The sequence below is a fragment of the Sander lucioperca genome, chromosome 12 (assembly GCF_008315115.2).
Source record: "Sander lucioperca isolate FBNREF2018 chromosome 12, SLUC_FBN_1.2, whole genome shotgun sequence".
NCBI lineage: Eukaryota > Metazoa > Chordata > Actinopteri > Perciformes > Percidae > Sander > Sander lucioperca.
The window spans coordinates 27,008,020-27,027,263 of NC_050184.1; the positions used below are offsets into that span (position 1 = coordinate 27,008,020).

At 40.6% G+C, this 19,244-nt stretch overlaps 2 protein-coding genes across 22 annotated transcripts in view; one reads left to right on the top strand and one right to left on the bottom strand.

Annotated features, from left to right (window-relative positions):
- Window positions 1–15,296, top strand: part of LOC116062190 (membrane-associated guanylate kinase, WW and PDZ domain-containing protein 1-like) — a 101,369-nt gene extending 86,073 nt beyond the window's left edge. For 16 of the 21 annotated variants that reach the window (XM_031316800.2, XM_031316802.2, XM_031316801.2 and 13 more), the window contains 9 exons: window positions 220–311; window positions 1,356–1,551; window positions 1,739–2,041; window positions 5,436–5,639; window positions 6,906–6,993; window positions 7,112–7,172; window positions 10,036–10,179; window positions 10,323–10,461; window positions 12,065–15,296. In XM_031316800.2, coding sequence (XP_031172660.1) covers window positions 220–311; window positions 1,356–1,551; window positions 1,739–2,041; window positions 5,436–5,639; window positions 6,906–6,993; window positions 7,112–7,172; window positions 10,036–10,179; window positions 10,323–10,461; window positions 12,065–13,158 — 2,321 coding nt within the window. In that variant the 3' untranslated portion in view covers window positions 13,159–15,296. Of the gene's footprint in view, window positions 1–219; window positions 312–1,355; window positions 1,552–1,738; window positions 2,042–5,435; window positions 5,640–6,905; window positions 6,994–7,111; window positions 7,173–10,035; window positions 10,180–10,322; window positions 10,462–11,114; window positions 11,207–12,064 lie in introns of all 21 variants that reach the window. The other 5 variants (XM_031316811.2, XM_031316813.2, XM_036008401.1 and 2 more) reach the window with 2 other exon arrangements.
- A 1,851-nt stretch (window positions 15,297–17,147) lies between these two features.
- On the bottom strand, window positions 17,148–18,654 carry LOC116062191 (rhodopsin). Its single transcript, XM_031316814.2, has one exon. It carries the CDS (start codon window positions 18,546–18,548, stop codon window positions 17,490–17,492), a length of 1,059 nt encoding a protein of 352 aa, XP_031172674.1. The 5' UTR covers window positions 18,549–18,654; the 3' UTR covers window positions 17,148–17,489.
- Between the last annotated feature and the right edge of the window lie 590 nt (window positions 18,655–19,244).

Sequence of the window (19,244 nt, forward strand, 5' to 3'; positions counted from 1 at the left end):
ATTCTGACGCTAATAGAAAAACAAACACCTTATTAATCAGCGATTACACAACTGGACGTGGGATTGTAATAAGACAAAACGTGTTGATTTAAGGCAACAAGCATTCAGTGATTAGCCTAGATGCTAATCAGTCAACGCGGAGTGGAGCCTGCAGGTCTTTGGCAGATTTGATGGTCGATCTCTATGGAGTCCCCTCACTGTTTCTCTTGTGTATTTCAGTGCCAGATTGCCAGGAGCAGGACATTTTCCTTTGGCGAAAGGATACAGGCTTCGGCTTCCGTATCCTGGGAGGAAATGAGCCCGGGGAGCCTGTAAGTATCCCTCTATCTTCACATCAATAGTTTGTCACAATAGCTGATGAATTTAAAGAATAAAATGTACATACTGATACACCCCATCCATATAATTTCTTTTAAAATCTCTTGTCCTTTTCTTAGTACACTTCCCAGTTCTATAAGAGGTTCTCTGCTTCGTTCGTTTTTTCTATCTTCCTACTTCTGTGTTTAGCCTGCCTTTTAGCAGAGTAGCAGTAAGTCCTACCAGTCTGTCAAACTGAAGCTGTTGCTCTCTGGAGGATCATATAGACAGCTTGTTAAGAGAAGGCAAGGCCTTACCCACAATCCCTCTGGTTGTGCACCATAATTTGTCTTAAAAGGAGGGAGCAAGAGGAAGAGTTGAAAGCAGATATTGAAGAATAGAGGGAAAAAATGGCAGCAGGCTTCAGTTCTACCCCACAGGAGTTGGTACTTGTAGTTTGTGCCAAAAGGTGTTGCGTGGTAGTTGTGCGCTTGTTTCTGTCAGAGCTTTGTGTACATGCCCACACAATGCCTAAAGCACACAAGTTTCTCTGTAGCCCCAATTGGCTGCATTGGCATACCTTGAAGTAATGCAAGAGTAGACTGAATAAATTAATTTAAAATCAGAAGGAGATAAGTCACAATGAGTCATTGCGCTTTCTTGGCTTGTGGTTTAATTTACTGCAGTTTAATGACTCTTAAAGGTACAGTAGGTAAGACTTATAAAACTAACTTTCTGTCATATTTGCTGAAACTGACCCTATGTTCGAGTAGAACTACATGAAGCAGGTAATTTAAAAAAAATCCGGCTCTTCTGGCACCACCTACAGCCTGTAGTGCGATTTGCAAAAATCCACAGCTCCCTGTTCAGATGCAACAGTCCTGGAAGTCCTGGATCTTCGCAATCCTACCTACAGCACCTTTAATTAGCAATTGCACTGTATCATAATCATTAAAGCTACCATATTCATGTCACAGAAAATACAATGAATTACAGCGTTGTTTAACAAAAGTCAGTAATCTGTTGCATCGTGCATTGTGTGTGCTCTACTTTACCAGATCTACATAGGGCACATAGTGAAGTATGGGGCAGCAGATGAAGATGGACGCCTGCGGTCGGGTGATGAGCTCATCTGCGTGGACGGCACGGCAGTGGTGGGCAAGTCTCACCAGCTGGTGGTGCAGCTGATGCAGCAGGCAGCCAAACAGGGCCATGTCAACCTCACTGTCAGACGCAAGTCCCCCGGATACGGAGGTGATGAGGGTTTTACATAAAACTTGAGCATGGGTATTCATACATGTGCCATGCACTGTTATATGCATGTTATATAAACCTAATGCACACTGCTTTAACCTTGATAAAGTTCATGACATAAATACTTGAATATAAAGTTAATGAAATGCATTAATTATCAGTCTGTTCTCTTTCTCCTCATCCCCAGTGTCAAAGGGGGAAGGTGATGTTCCCCCATCGCCGGCCTCCTCCCACCACAGCAGCACTCAGGCACCCAGCCTGACGGAGGGCAAGCGGACCCCCCAGGGAAGCCAGAACTCTCTCAACACCGTCAGCTCTGGTAGCGGATCTACCAGCGGCATAGGCAGTGGCGGTGGAGGTGGCAGCGGGAGTGCAGTGCTGCCTGCCTCCTTGCAGCCTTACGATGTGGAGATCCAGCGTGGAGAGAACGAGGGCTTTGGTTTCGTCATCGTGTCATCTGTTTCCAGGCCTGATGCCGGCACCACCTTTGGTAAGTGAGGCAGGCTAAGCTGGAGCTATTTGAGATTGACAGGGACTTCTATTCAGTTTGACATTCAACTTTATCATGTTTACTATAGCCTGACAATTTACATTTTAATCTGACTCAACAATTTGATTGTTTGGGAATTTGTAATCTCTATTGGTGCATTACGTAAAAAGAGTTTTTACTGGAGATCATTATTTCTCTGTGATTCGTTAACTCTCCGACTGTGAGCAGCATGCACAAACAACGTAAAGCTGCAATATTCTTCAAAGGTTACTACATGACACTGATGATAATACTTTGCTGAAAATTATTTTAAACTATACCACTGTTTGGTACTGTTTCTGCAGGGTTAACAAGTACAATTGAAGACTTTAATACCACATAGAATGCAACTTAATACCCGTTTCACAAAGGTACTGTCCAAAGTATAAAAGTACAGTGGAAGACCACTACAGATGATATGGCCAAGAATGATTTATCATTATATCACTTATTTTTAGTACTTCCCTGCGTTTTATAACAAAATTCCTAATGCTATAATCAATTAAATGAACACGCCCTGAACCAATAGAACCAGAAAACCAATTGAAAATGATTACCTCATTCTCAGTCTTTGTTAATATCCAGACTTTCCCATTATAGGGTTATGAGACAATGAGCTTCCTGTAACTACTGTAGCAAGCAGTAGTTACAGCCTACAATCAGATACAAAAACATTTTATAACTGACATCACTGATTAAGACAGACAATTTTAAATATGTAAGGCTTTGGCTTTGCTTTTGTACCAGTGTGTAGGATTTAGTAGCATATATCTGTGAGGTTGCAGATTGCAACTAACTGAATACCCCTTCCATCACCCCTCCCTTTCCAAGCATGTAGAGAACTTACGGTGGCCTTCAGTTAACGTAAAAACATGAAACGCCCTCTCTAGAGCCAGTGTTTGGTTTGTCCGTTCTGGGCTACTGTAGAAACACAGCGGTGCAACATGGCGGACTTCGTGGAAGAGGACCTGCTCCCTATGTAGATGTATGGGCTCATTCTAAGCTAACAGAAACACAACAATTATTAGTGTCAGGTGATAATACACTAATGAAAACATAATTAAGAATATTATATTACATTTCTGCCAATAGATTCCCTTAAATCCCACACACTGCTCCTTTAAGACTTTTTAAATACATTCCATGTCCTTTTTTTTTTATTAAACTAAATTCGGTGCTTTCTAAGCCTTTTTAAGACCTGTAGATACCCTGAACAATCCAATCTCAAGAAACCTGAGAGTTGGTGCATGAAACCCCAGTCCCAGTCCCAGTCCTCTATGCATACCTCCAGAAAAGAGCATGTCCACACATAAATGAACTTCTGAGTGAAAATGATTGATGCCATCTCCTGGCAGAATTACAATATAAAAATGTACCCCTCATTGAGTTTTCTCTGTTTTATGAATAGCAGGCAAATGTTGTTTGACAGGAGTGCACTTAGTGCCACAGACACGAGGTCACAAACCTACTATCATGAGTTTAGGGATGAAGAAATCTCCTCATGTGCAGAATGCACTCCCTCAGGATCAGGCTGGCTACAGCTTTCTCACAAACACCATCATCACAGATTCATTCTTCAAAGCTGCCCTCACCAATTCATTCAGCATGTAATTGAAGTCTACTCAGCACACTCCATAGCTGTCTATACCATTTACGTATCACGGCAAAACCGAGAATTGCATGTATTAAAGTTGCTCAGGCATTGATGAGGAATTGTAGATGTCCTCCTCGAACAAATTTGGTATTAACCTCTGAGTGATGAATTTCTAACACCAATGTCATTCCAAGGTCCCGTGTATAGTTAGCCATTATGATGATATACTGTGGTGTGTCACGGGCAAAACACCAGAATGGATGAGACGTTAGCCACACTGACTGCCCAGGGAAAATGTAATTGATCCCATGGTCTAATGGTGTTATTCTGCAAAATGCAAGAATTAATGTGTTATTTATAGTGACACCATTGAGAGTGCTAGTCAACTACCTTGTCTAAATGTCTCTTAGTTCTTTTGAGTTTCCTGTTTTTACTGCTGCTTCACTGCGCTCCCCTGCTCTGCTCTGCTCTGTCACTATTCCTCTTGGGACGATGAGATGAATGGACTTAGTGCTTTCATGTGTTGATCTGGAACCGCGCTATAGCATCTTGCGCTCACTCTCCTAATGGATTCCAACCATGTGGGACACGAGCTGAAATCTGATCGAGGAATGTGTATTATTAAAAAAACACAACCTGGCTCTGAGGACTCTTCCAGGTTGTTTGTCAGTCCTGAGGAGAGCAACGCAGTTGCAGCTGATTCAATCTTCTATACATCATGGATACATAAACCATTTTTCTCCAGTCCAGCAGAGCCCATCCCCCCTCTCATCCCCTCCTACTATGACCTGGGGTTGTGGTTGTGCTTAGCAGATTGGGTATTAAATCCTGGGTACTTGCCACATCCTGTAATGTCCCACATCTCATTATTTAGATAGAGTGACAGGATACAAGCGCATATTTCAATCAAGACAGAGGGAGGGAAACTGCGAAGTGAAGTGAGGTGATGTGATAAATATGGATGTTGCAAAAATACTGGATGGAAGGAGGAAGCGCAGGGAGGAGCAGAGATAAAGGGAGTGAGATGGAGGCAGGGTGAGGAGAACTGGAGATCCCCAGGGTCTGTTCAGAGCTTCTGTGTAAACAAGATGTGCAGTATTGAACACTGTCACTCACGTGCAGCTTGTATTTCTTGCAGTGCTTGCATTGACCACATGACTTGTAAAATAAGCTGTAGGCTACACACCTCAGATTGCTCCTCCTTAGTAATTCTTATCATTTTCTGAGCTGATCAAGATCCCACAGCACAATTACCTGAATGTCTTACACTGCAGCAGAGTTTGTGTGCTCATTGATCTGTGGCAGGGAGGTGTAGTCATGACTCATGACTACACCTCATGACGTGACCATTGTATTGATAGGCTGTCAAGCATTAGCTACTGTGGACTCTGACCAGTGGCAAATGATTCACAGCCCATTGATTACTACGTCAGAGGATGTGGGGCAGAGGACAGATTCTGCATTTCCCCACTGAGCCCATTAAGTGACATCATATAGTTTTACCCCCCTTTCTGAGGCATTTAGTATTTTGCATGTGTACTGATGACTGACTGACTGCCACATGTTTTCTGAGGTTGAATTGGTGATTTGGATAATTAACCTTTTTTCCATCTCTTTCTCTCTGTCTTTTCTTTTTTTTCTAAAATATAAATCAATATAACCAATCAACACAATCAATCAAATCATCACCACCCACTATTCCTAACACACAATATACACGCAAACAAAACAAACAAACAAACATGTATGTTAACATAAAAGCTGGAAATGCTTGTGTGGCCATGCCCCACAAAATAGGACGCATCATCGAGGGCAGCCCGGCGGACCGCTGCGGGAAGCTGAAAGTAGGGGACCGAATATTGGCTGTTAACGGCTGTTCCATCACCAACAAGTCACACTCGGACATCGTAAACCTGATCAAGGAAGCCGGGAACACAGTCTCGCTCAGGATCATCCCAGGTGATGGTAAGGCTTTTGGCTTCCAGCCTCACATGGCTGTTTCATAATGCACCATGATGTGACTTATTCATGGATGTGGTGGGAAGGAAAGTGCACCGCTGCTTTTTACAGGCAAGAGCACTTCTCATCAGGGTGTGAACCCTGGTATGTCAGAGAGTCATTGAGTAGGAGTAAGGTAAAGTAGCCCCCCAGAAAACTATTATAGTACTTCTACAAGTCTCTCTCTCTCTCTCTCTCTCTCTCTCTCTCTCTCTCTGTTTCTGCTGTTTGTTTATATTTCGTCAGTTTGAAAGGATTAAAAACACTGCTTACATTTAATCAAGTACTTCATGTTGGTGTTAATCTCTTCAGCTTAGTTTCAGAAAGGAAATTTAACTGCATAATATAGAAGCACAAGCATTTGCGACCTAAAGCTCCACATTTTTGGATGAAATATGTCAAGTGCTGAAACAAGGGTGCTTGGTACTGGCTAAGCCACTGGTCAACAAATGAAAACACTTGAGCAGCACTGTAATATAATACCCTCCATAGACACAGAAAATTAAGCTCAATTAAGACCAGGGGCGAGAGAGGTGGGAACAAACTCCCCCACACACATTAACTAGCTCGCTGGCTTGTTTCCTAGTAAAAAACATGGTATGGCCTTGTAATATGAATGATGGCATTTATCGGTCCACCTTATACTCATTTCAAATATCATGCAATATGTGTGTTGCTACAGTAAACTGTTCACCTCAAAAATAATGAGAGGTGGCCCTGGGGAAGTCATATTTATTGGATTAATGGGGGGAGAGTGAGTAAAGGAGCCTAATATAAAGGTTGATGTTCTTGCTAAACACAGACAGAGACTGTACTCCTGCCATTGTCAGAGGAAACTAATGTGTGTTGCAGTGATCTTGCTGGTAATATGATGGAATTGAAGATAGGCAAGTAAAGACAGTTGTCCTTGCTTTGTCTCCCTCCTGGAAAAGCATGAAACAAAATGATGCAAGTCATGAGTTTTGTTTTCCCTTTATTGGGTTTTTCTTTCATGCAGTTTGGGCTAGTGTTGTCCATGAGCAAATAGCAAATGACAACATCACAGGCAGTTAGCATCAGGTTGAATAGAGTAGCCTGTGGGTGATTCAGTGGACTCTTCTGGACAGTAACATGTTGTTCTCCAGTGTCTTTTGAAAACACAGCTGTAGGCAAATGCATTTAACAAAAGCAGTCACTTAATTTCAGCTCAGTTGTTTCTTTTTTTTTAAATTTGATTTGTGTGTTTCTTTGCAGAATCTTCCAATGCTTCTCTGCTGACTAATGCTGAGAAGATAGCTACCATCACCACCACACACACACCTCAACAGACCACAGAGTCCCGGTAGGTGATGATCATCAGCATGCATTTTTTTTAAATATGCATAAATACAGATTACTTTCTAGAATGTATTGTTTAATACAGCACAATGTGTATTCATATGCGTTTCTCTTTTTTAAAGGAATAACTCAAAGTCGAAAGGAGCTCCTCCTCCCCCACCCATACAAACTCAGACAACACAGGTAAGAATAGATATTTTCACTTCACAGATAATGATCGTCTGGATTTTACATCAGTTACAATCCAAAAGATCAGGCACCATAACACTCACTATAGCAATAAACAGAGGAAAGCTACTGATCATAAGTCTATATAAAGCCTTTTTTATCTGAGTTGCCAAATAATGGCACATTTCCAGACAGTCTCTCCTGGAAGGCATTTATAGTGTTGCAATCATTTGTTCACTTGAATCGTGACAGAAACAGTGGTGTAAAGAATGCAAAAAGATAGCTAGAGAGTTTAATTATGGCCAATCACGGCGTAAACTGGGTAGGAATTTTGGATTTTGGGTTTTGGAAAGTTACGGAAATTGTCGGACAAAGAGTTTCTGAAGCTATTCAACCATAAGACAAGCACTTCTGATGAAACATACTGTACAGGCAGCTTAGACGTCAAATGTACATCATTGCTAAGATTTGCATGCATACATGCACTCGGCCAGTAAATACTAAGGTCCTGAAGATCTTTATTTTAAAACTAAGTTTCATTGTTACGGTCTTCCTGCTCTTTCGTTTCATCAGTATAACATGAAGTATAAATCTATGCCATCGTAAATAAGTAGGCAGTAGGCCTGTAGCTCAAGCCGTATCTGCAATTTATCATTTCAAACTGGTAAATTCCCAAGTAAAATGAAAATGGCAAAAGTCATACCGCTGTCCAAAACTGGAGATAAACACCACTTCACAAATTACAGGCCTGTTTCCTTGCTTCCTCAATTTTCCAAAATCTTAGAAAAACTCTTTGTTGGCAGGCTAAGCAAATTCATCAATAAACACAACATACTAAATGAGAGTCAATACGGATTCAGACCCAACAGATCTACATCTTTAGCAGTTTGAGCTAATTGAAGAAATCACAAATGCCTTAGACCAAAAAGGGATAAATTTCTTGAGATTTATTGATCTCAAGAAAGCATTCAATACAGTAAATCATGACAGATTAATCAGGAAACTTGAACAGTATGGTACCAGGGGGGTTGTTTTGAACTGGCTGAGAAGCTATCTATATAACAGGCAACAGTTTGTGAAGATGGGTGAAAACATGTCGTCTTGTTTGGACATTACTTGCGGTGTCCCCCAGAGGTCAGTGTTGGGGCCAATTCTTTTAATTCTCTACATAAATGACTTATGTAAAACATCAGAATTTCTTAAATTTGTCTTATTTGCAGATGACACAAATATTTTTTGTACTGGTGAGGACTTGCAGCAGCTTCTGGAATTAGCAAATTAAAAAGATGGTTTGACAGTAATACATTATAGTAAAACCAATATCATGTTGTTTGGAAATTGTAAGTCAAATAATCAAGTGCATGTTAAGATAGATAGTGTGACTGTTGAAAGAGTGTATGTAAATACATTTCTCGGTGTGATTATAGATCACAAGCTCTGCTGGAAATCTCATATAAAACACGTTCAATCTAAAGTGTCACGAAGCATCTTAGTCCTGTGTAAGGCAAAGCATGTATTGGATCACAAATCACTGCATATTCTATATTGTTCACTGGTTTTACCTTATTTAAATTACTGTGTAGAGGTCTGGGGGAACACCTATAAAAGCACACTGCAACCACTGATCACACTACAAAAAAGAGCCATAAGAACAGTTCATAAAGCAGGATATTATGATCACACCAACTTACTGTTTTTACATTCCAGAGCTTTAAAGTTCATTGACCTAGTTGAATTTTAAGTTGCACAAATCATGTATAAAGCAAAAAACAGACTACTACCAGGTAATATTCAGAAGTTCTTTTTTGATAGAGAGGGGGGTTATAATTTAAGGGATAAGATTAGATTCAAGGTTCTAGCTGTTCGCACAACTATAAAAAGTCAGTGCATTACACACAAGTGGTGTGAAATTGTGGAATGGTCTGTGCACAGAACTAAAGCAGTGTCCAAACATAATACAGTTAAAAAAAAAGGTACAAAGAAATGATTTTCAAAAAAATATATGAAAGGAGGGCTTTAACAATTGCAATATTTGTTCATTGACGTATGTGTATATATATATATATATATATATATATATATATATATATATATATATATATATATATATATATATCATATAAATGTAAATGTAAGATAAATGTGATAAATATAAATAACATAAATATGTGGTAAATGAAATAATAATAATCATTTTCTGAGTTATGGAAAAGGGGTAGGATTAAATAAGTGTATACTTCCTACTCCTTTTCAGACATGTCTATGTTGGCTAATGTTACTTATTGTTTATTGAATGTTTTGCTTATTTAGCTTATTAGTACATTTCTTTGATGTTTTGTTCAGTTTATTTTTGAAATGTCTGAAATAAATGTCTTCATTCATTCATTAATTCATTCATTGTTCCTTTATATGTCTCAGATGCTTTAAGTGCATTATATTAACAAGGTTTTCTATTCTCCTCACTTAATTTTTCCTCTTTTTTATCTTTAAGTTAAATGTCTACAGTATCTGTAAAGTCTGGCATTCAAATTAGTGAATAGTTTGATTATGATTACAATTTTGGACTTAGAGAGGAAATGTTTTTGGGAGAGACCATACTTCTGTTGGGAGGGAACCTTTGATGAGTATGGTAAGTTTTGGGTCCAGCCCTTGTGATGTCCTTGCTTAGTGATCTGTACTCTACTCACAGGCACATGTGGCATTAATTATTCTTGCATTCCAGGGTATTGTACTGCCATTGACATTTTGTGAGTTTTTGTGGGACATAGCTTTATTAGTCCTGAAGTGTGGACTCACCTTTTGACTCCCTTGTGCACCATAGATTAGTCACTCCTTCTCTCCTGTGACTTTCTCTTTATCTCTCATTTCTGTCTCGTAGGATGCTGAGTTCTACTCTGTGGACCTCGAACGGGACAGTAAAGGTTTTGGCTTCAGCCTGAGAGGAGGACGGGAGTATAACATGGACCTGTATGTGTTGAGACTAGCAGAGGATGGGGCTGCTGTCAGAAATGGCAAGATGAGGGTACGAAACCATTACAAGCTGAATTTGTGACTACTAAGTTTATTTTTCTACCATTTCTCTCTCTTCTTATGTCCTCTTTGCACATTATTGATGAAACACTATCAGTAGCTAGCTGTGACAATAACGTAGCCTCTCTGTTTTAGGTGGGAGATGAGATCCTGGAGATTAATGGTGAGAGCACAAAGAACATGAAGCATTCACGTGCCATTGAACTTATCAAGAACGGTGGTCGGAGGGCGCGGCTCGTCCTCAAACGGGGAGATGGATCTGTACCTGAATATGGTAGGTAAACATGTTGCAATGTTTTTGTCCTCTTCCCGTATATAACACTGCTAATGCCAGCATTGAAATTTTATTGTTCCAGCTGTACACGCCGCAGTCTAGAATAAAGGCTATTATCTGCTTAGTGCATCACAGCGGCATATTCATGAATTTTATTACTGTAAACAATAAACATTTACCAAAGACACTTTCTGATCTATACATTTAAAGTGACCTGTCATAGTTTCAGCACAAGATTGAGCTGTCAAAATGTATTGATCAATGAAGGAATGGTTGCTACAGAAGCTTGTTCGGTGATTTATACTCTATAGGATCTTCAGCACAGATGTTTTACAGCTGAAGAAATATTCCCTCCCAAGCGCTGTATGCTCTGCTGATGGATTATTCCTCTCACAGTTTGACCCATAGTGTTGTATTTCTAAGCATTATTTTTTCTGGGGTTTCATTTTCCAACGCTTTCCCCCCTCTCAGATTGATTTGTGACACTGTATAAAGTGTAATATTTTCTTGTCTTTCACAACAAAGCCCTTCTTCTATCTATTAAAATGCCTTGTAAAACAGCCTCTTGTCTGTTGTATTTGTTTTCTCCTCTCTGTCCCTTCTTCTTTCTCTCTGATTGTCTCTTGTTGCTGGGCTCTTCCTCCTCTCTCCAGCGATGATGGCTCCTCATCTCGCTGTTGGTACAATGAGGAATGACAAGATGGGAGAGCCCTGTTTCTACCTAATGGGCCAAAATCAGACCACGGTTTGTAGCCAAAAGTCTGTCCCAATCCAATCTCCCTGTCATCTTTTTCCTTTAAATTTTTTCCACCCTTCCGTTGAGCTCATCCCTACCTGAATCCCACTCTGTGTGTGTTTGCGCGTGGGTGTGTTTACATAGTGTGCATGCTTTATGTCTTGTCATGCCTGAATTAAACTTAATTTAACTTCTGGAAATCCGTACACGCACAAATCCTCCTCCTCCACCAGCCCCACACCAGACATTTTACTGGGACTAATTTAATGCCGCCTCACATGCTGCTGCCATAGCAACCTGTCTCTAATTTGACAGACCTGCAGCCAAACACACTCTGTTTTTTTTGCTTTGACTTTGTTCTTCCCAATGATGTCACACTGAGTTGTTCACCATTTTGTTTTGAATGATTTCCTAGGTGTCTGCTGCACCATTAATAACCCCTGCCCTACACTTGCCGATGTGTTGCCCCTGCCGTTGTTGCTGACATCACCTTGTGTCTCAACCCACAGCCCTATAGAGAAAACATATTGAAGTGATATTTTAATGATTGAAGTGATTTATCACTTCAATACATTTAATGTTTATAGATGTAAAGCAGAGTGTTACACATCAATTTAGATTAGCCTGATTGTTTCTAAGAATATATACACAGTATATGAAAGAGAACATGTATGCATGATTTCCATAAATCTCTGCATTGACTTTTTGTCATGTCAAGTAAGCGCTCACATGAACCAACAAGGAAAGGCATGTCTGCTGAACACAATACATGTCATATGTTATTGATGTTAAAGGTTTCCTCAACCTCATTCCTCTTTTAAGGTATTTCTAGTCAACACGCTTCTCTTCCTTTCTCCTCTCCTGCAGACGGCAGCAGTGACGGGCACCCTCCCACACCCGGGGCACAAAACACTCCGGAAGTGAGAACGCTGCCACCTAACAGCCGATATCACACCTCATTGGAGTCCAGTTATCCACCAGACCTTCACAAACCATCACGCCAGGAGGAGGCTGCGTGTGGCCGAGACAGGGATAGGGCTGGGTCAGATCAGATGGACTACCAAGGCCGGCAATTTAACCCCCACCATCATCACACCTGGAATAACAGTCACAGTCAAAGTAACCCCAGACAACAGTCTCCAGATAACACTAACAGCAGTAGCAGTGGCAACAAGAAGAGTCGAGGCCGCAAAGTCAAGAAGTCCGAGTCGGAGAGCGGAATTTCTAAACTCCTAAAGACTTTGAGGAAAGACAGCTCTGGGAAGAAGGCTGCAGCTGCCGAGAAACTGAGGGGGCGAGAGCTTTCAAGCAGCAGTTCTACTTTGGACGGGAGGTTTCGTCAGCAGCGCCGCGGCTCCCTTGACCGGTCTCCAGCACTAAAGCGGGCCTCGTCTCCTGATCGTCGGCGGGCCAAGTCGATGGACCGCAGGGCAGAGCGAGCGCATCGGGACCGTACACCTGAGAGGGAGTACGATGATGGCGGGTTCCTCGCAGTCACCCCTGAGCGCAAGTTCTATGAGCGGAGGCTCCTCAAGGACTCGCAGATGGCAGGGCGAGTCAGGGAGGCCTCAACCCCTGAGCGCACCAACAACAACGGGGATTCCTTGTCTCTTTCCAGGGGCCGTACATATGATAGAGCCACAAAGAACGGCAACCTCCTGAGAGACTCTTCCTCAGAGAGGAGGGAGGAGGGATATCTGATGAACGGGACACCGGAGCGACGAAACCGAGTGGAGCGGGACTCTTCCCCTGACAGCAACTACAGCCGGGACGAGCTGAACTATGCAGCAGCACCCAGACTGAAGGACTACTACGGCATGATGAAGAACAACGCTGCACACAACAATGCTGCCTACAACAACACAGGCCATAACAATAACACAGTAGGCCACAGCCCAAACCAGCTCCCTGAGCCCAAGAGAAGGCTGTACAAAGAAAGCCCCAAAGACCTCAGCATCTAGAGCGGAGATCCCTCTCGCCACTCTCTCCTCTATCTGTGCAAACTATGTACCATACACTGGAATTGGACTTCTGAGGATACTAACTCTTGTGCTTTATTTGGTCGACCGGTTTATTGATTGATTTGATTGACTTAACTACTTGTGATCCCATCCAGAGATTCATAAAACAGCAGGAGTACAATCCTTCTATCAGTTCATACTGGTGGTTTTGTCATTGTTATAGTTATTTCGAACATAACAGAGGTTGTTGTACTATAGTAAAGGTATTGTATGTGCCTGCATATAAAATCAGTGATATTGCTTTTTGTAGGCATTGCTGAATCTAGATATTTGTTCCCCTTAGAAGTATAAAACATGCTTCCAGGTGTGGTATCTTCTAACTACTAAGCTTGTTTTTAACTTGTTTTTAGATGTCTGTTCCATTCCTGAATTGCTTTACTGAACAAACTATAGCACAAGACACTGATGGTTCACAAGAGCTGTGACTTCAGACAAAAATCTAAATTTAAGATCTGATGGTAAAAGTAGATAATTATATAAATAATATATTACTTATTTGCATTTGCTCACTATTTATTTTTAATTTGGCACATATCTTGAGCAAGCTGCATTCCTTGAGGACCAAGGTAGAAGTGCACACTGTACCTGGGAAAGCATGCTGTACCCTTACTTGTGCTGCATCCTTTAAATGTGTGGCAGCTCACCCTCTTTGCCTATACACGTACACACTAACGGAATTAAGAGAAGATAACAGACAGCTGATGAGAAAACTGGCAACAGTGTTATTAGTTTCTCTCTTGGAGTAGGATTTAAAAAAAAATAACTTTGTTCCTCAGTGTGTACTGATGTAGCAGGGAAGGAATCTGACTCACTTTTAACTACAGGCAAAACTGTTCTTGTAGATTCTCTGTTGCAGGAAAATGAGAGTTATCTAAATTGGTTGCTCAAACAATTTCATTTTAGTACTTTAGATGAATCTGCATTATGCCACAATACCAGCTTGAAGCTGCCATAAAATGTGATTTTTCAGATATACCAAAAAATTAATTTTAAAGGAAACAAATGTGTAAATTATCCCTGTGCAAGATGCATGTGTAAATTTAAGTGTAGTTTAACCACTTTATCTGATAGCTCTGAGCGAGAATAATCGATAAGGAACATGCATTGTAATCCCACAGTAGTTGTTAGCCCTGTCCTAATGTTGATAACCACATTTGCGCACCGACCGCCTCCTGGGTCCTGACACAAAGAGCTGATGTGGTTCCTTGAGTTGGTAACAGGCTATATGGAGAGTCTGGGTACAGGAGACGACCAATCTGCCATGCTGAGCCATGCTGTCACACCACTGAAGTCTGACTGCTGCTTTATAATCTGTTTTGTGTGTGTTCTCGGTTTTATGTTTCATTAATGAACTAAAATATATTGGATAAACCACAACAAATGCATTGTTTGATCACTGTTGTCGCCATGGTACTGTATTAACAAAAAAGTAGAAGAAAAAAGAAATACATTTAAGAAGTTAACCTGTTGGCCATCCTCTGTAAAGAATTTTTCCAATGTAACTATTAGAAACTTGTAAAGGAATAAAATGTTGCCTTTTTCTTGTACAAAAGATAAATTTATGAAAAACCTCAGCAGTGAGGAATGTGATATTGTGTTTATATCTCTGAAATGGACCTGATGATTTATGGGAAATGTTGATTTACTCTGGATCAGGTATGTAAAGACATTTTAAAATGAAAGACTCTATTTGGTCAATCAGAAACTGTTTGATGGTTTGAATCTATCTCGATGGTTAGCCTGCCTTTGTATTATAAAGCACTTGTATGCAGTCTGTGTTCTTCAAGCATTATTTCTTGCAATGTGCTCCAGACATAATGCTGTCCCTGTGTTGATAAAAGCAGTACATGTATATGGGCCAATCTTTTTTATAAAACTATGCATATATAAATACTACATTGTTCATAGCTTTATTTGACCCATAAAGCTATACATAACATTAGTCTAAGTACAAGTAGATGTGGACTTATCCAGCTTCTTTCCTTGAGATGGATTACAATGTATATGTAGCTGTCAAAAGAAGTCTGTGAATGCTATTTTTATTATCAAATAAAGTTTTCCATACAAATTCAAAAGGATTTCATATTTCTGGACAGCTTTTTGTCAGTAATATCTCTGGAGAGGCTTTTAAGTTTGTTCAATCTTTTTAATCAAATCAATCTGGTGTGTTAGTTATGGTCACACTACATTTTAATATGCAGCTTTAGAGACTTTTGTTTTATTGAAGATTAACACTGGAGGAAAATAATACTACATTAAATAATGTACAATGGTTCACACCATTATACACTTCAATTAGTAACATGGGAATACAACGGTGTAAAAAAACTGTCAACTGCATTGCCGTCCTTGTCTACTTACAACACATAGTGCAGTTCACAGAATGGAGATGTAGTACAAGCATAGCTGTCTCACTCCATACACTCCAACAAAAGCAAAGTTTTCTTAATTGTTAGGAAGTTACACCCTGTGCTGCAATAACACTAATCATACCACTGATATACGTTGTCATCTTAAATGGTGCAATATAATAATAATACTACAGTAAATATAGACAAATAAGGCTCAATGGTGTTTTTTGCCTCCAACGGCGCCTTCCAGGCAGCTAACCCTAACCTTAACCCTAAACATAACCATTGCCGCGCTGCCTGGGAGGAGACGTTGGGGGTAAAAAACACCAAAGACCATAAATAAGTGACACTATAGAAATAGGTAACTGTTTAGAGGGCTGATTTCTGGATTCTTCTGAATTTAAAGATTATAACTGGTATTTATTTACAAAAAGCTAAATTGTATCTCGTCTTTGTGAACAAAAATTCACAAGGTTGCCATCTGTCCAGTATTCTCCAAATACCTTCATTAAACTTTTTCTTTTTTAGTGCTACATTTTAAGCAGCAAGTGATTGATTTTTTCCCCCTTGAGCTTGACTCCAGACTGCTGAGTGAGTATATCTGTATTCCATGAAAGATCCACTGTTAACACGGTTGCTATAGCTACGCATGAAGGTCATAATGGGAGAGATCTTAGGGTGTTTGTTTTTCTCTAGTCTGTCATACTGCAGAACCAAGAATGGAGTAGAAGGAATTGCATCATCATATGAGTTCCTGTCATTCATCATACCGGTACAACTCATCATATCTTTCACAGAGTAAATATAAAGCAGGATTCTTGCAAAACAAGACAGCTTTAAAACTATGGAGATCTCAATAGGTCTGAGTCTATACTTATTGATAGACTATCTGCGTTATCTATCCTCTGTTAGGACTGCAGTAGTCACTATAGAGTATTACTGAATTGGTGTATTATAACAAATCTCTAAATCTTGTTTTTTTTTTGTTTTTTTTTCTCGAAAAACTCTATTGAGAAATGTTGTGCAGCTCTCCTGATGATTCCTCCAATAACTGATCCTTCTGTAACACTTTTCTTTAAGTCCCCTATTGAGCATTTATTAGCTGCATAAGAATATTTAATAACTAATTTATAACATAAATTGTTTCCATTCCATAATCTTTGCATCAAGGTGTCTCTTGATAATACTGTTATCCAAGTCTTTGTCTCCGTTAACCTAATTAGTGTGATCATTCGTCATCAGATAAAGTTGCTGTTGTGTCATGTGTAGATTAGTCACTGATTAATAGTCATAATCCCTTAGGTAGGTCAAGTACTAAATTCAAGGTGTCCTGTGATTGAAATCAGATTACATTAGCATTGTAGATGCCTCTACAAAATTCAAACACTGTTCTTAGTTTTTGTCTGTATTATCAAGTTATGTAGCAGAAGAGCAGTAGTCACTACAATAATAGCTCTAATGTAAAAAAAATTTGACTCAAGACATAAATGCAGTATGAATAGGTTGTTTACATTTATTCATTTATACTACAGGTATTTGAACTTTTCCACCCAAATTATGAGTAAAACAAACGGATGAGTCATTTGCAAAGTGCGTTTTATTTTACGTTGCCTTGTTTATATGCCTCTACATTCAAAAATAAGCCAGTATTATATAGGATCCAACTGTAAAAGATTACATTTTTTCCCTTTACTCTCAGAAAGAAAAATCTCATAAATTTTAAGTTGGATATTCTGTACAAACAGGAACAACTTTGTAATGGGCTGACCTTTCCTGCAACTGTCTTTAGGTTGAACCAACACATTTGTAAAAATACAAAAGGAAATTATTTTTGTAGACATTACTCTTCAGTCGTTTCCCGGGGGGAGCAGAAGTCTTCTTCTTGGATAGTGGATCATGGAGCCTGTGTTGACAGCTCTTTTATGCAGGAGACACAGAGCTGGAGGAGACAGAGGAGGCCTCGGTCTTCGTAGAGGATGCTCCCTCCTCCTCCTCAAAGGGATTCTTCCCACAGCACAAGGTGGTGATCATGCAGTGGCGGAACTGCTTGTTCATGCAGATGTAGATCACTGGGTTGTAGACAGCTGCAGTCTTGGCAAAGAAGGCCGGGAGGGTCATGAAGAGTGGGCCAAACTCAGAGCCCTGATTTGTAAAGATATACCAGGCCACACTGGCATAGGGTAACCAACACACCAGGTAGGAGATGACCATGATCACTACCATGCGGGAGACTTCCTTCTCAGCCCTCTGGGTGGTCTCAGACTCCTGCTGGGCAGCAGCCGCCTCCTTGACAGCACAGAGCAGACGGCCGTAGCAGAAGAAAACGATAGTCATTGGAATGATGAAGTGGCAGAGAAACATGTAGATCACAAAGGACTCATTATTAAAGCCTTCTGCACGTGTGTAGTAGTCCACCCCACATGAGCACTGCATGCCCTCAGGGATGTAACGAGACCAGCCAAATAGCGGGGGCGTGGAACAAGCTAAGGCCATCACCCAGGTGAAGATCAAACCCATGATCGCGTGGTTCTCCCCAAAGCGGAAGTTGCTGATGGGCTTGCAGACAACCACCCACCTTTCAACAGCCAGAACAACCAGTGACCAAAGGGAAATCATACCACCCAATGTAGCAAAGAATCCTTCCAGATTGCAACCAAGGCGTCCTAGGACGAAGTAGCCGTGCAGAGAGGTGTACAATGTTGTAGTGAATCCTCCAAACACCATGAAGAGGTCAGACACCGCAAGGTTCAACAGGATGTAGTTTAGAGGGGTTCGCAGCTTCTTGTGTTCGATGGTGACGTACAGAGTGAGGAAGTTGACAGGGAAGCCAAGAAGGATGAGCAGGAACATGTAGAGACCCAGAGCAGCGTAAGCTGCTGGGTTGACAAGGTAGTACTGAGGGTATTCATAAGGACTCCGGACAATGCCGGTGGTGTTTAACATAGGGACATAGAAATATGGTCCCTCTGTGCCGTTCATGGTTGCGGCTTGCTGTTGCAATCAGCCCTGTTGTATTGTTTCTTCTGGCTGTTCTGGAAAGTGATGGAGACGGACCCTGCTACAAATGTACCCTAGGTGGCTACAGTCTGGCTTTTAAAGGCAAACCTTGGATTATCACTTTCCAAATCTGTCAGCACAAAGTGATTTAGGCCACAGATAATATCTAATCCAGCCACGACTGCAAACATAACTGATCACTCATCAAGATATTAAGGTTACACCTGCTCATGCCTATCATCAGTTAACTGCTTATTTTAAAGCATAATATCAACATGTTACCTCATGTTTCATGTGTACTGAATTTGAAAGATACTGTACTATTGAGGGTGACTGTTTCTGTGCATAGGAGACAGTGCATGTCTCCCCATATTTGTGTAACTTTCCTCCAGGTGCTCCCAATTCCTTAAGCAAAAACGTGCAGGTGGAGGGGATTGTAGCCGCTGATTCGCTCATACTGTATGTAAATTTGAATTTAAGCATTAGTGTCAATCTGTTTTAGCTGTGCAATGGACTGATGACCTGAGATGTCTGCTGGGAGACACTCAAGAATAGAGCTAATTAGGTAAACCCAAAATCATTTTGTAAAATAAGTGGGCATTTTAGGCAACTTTACTTAGTGTGACCCAAGGTAGGGGTGTAACGATACATTGATCTGGATCAATATATGGATTCAAT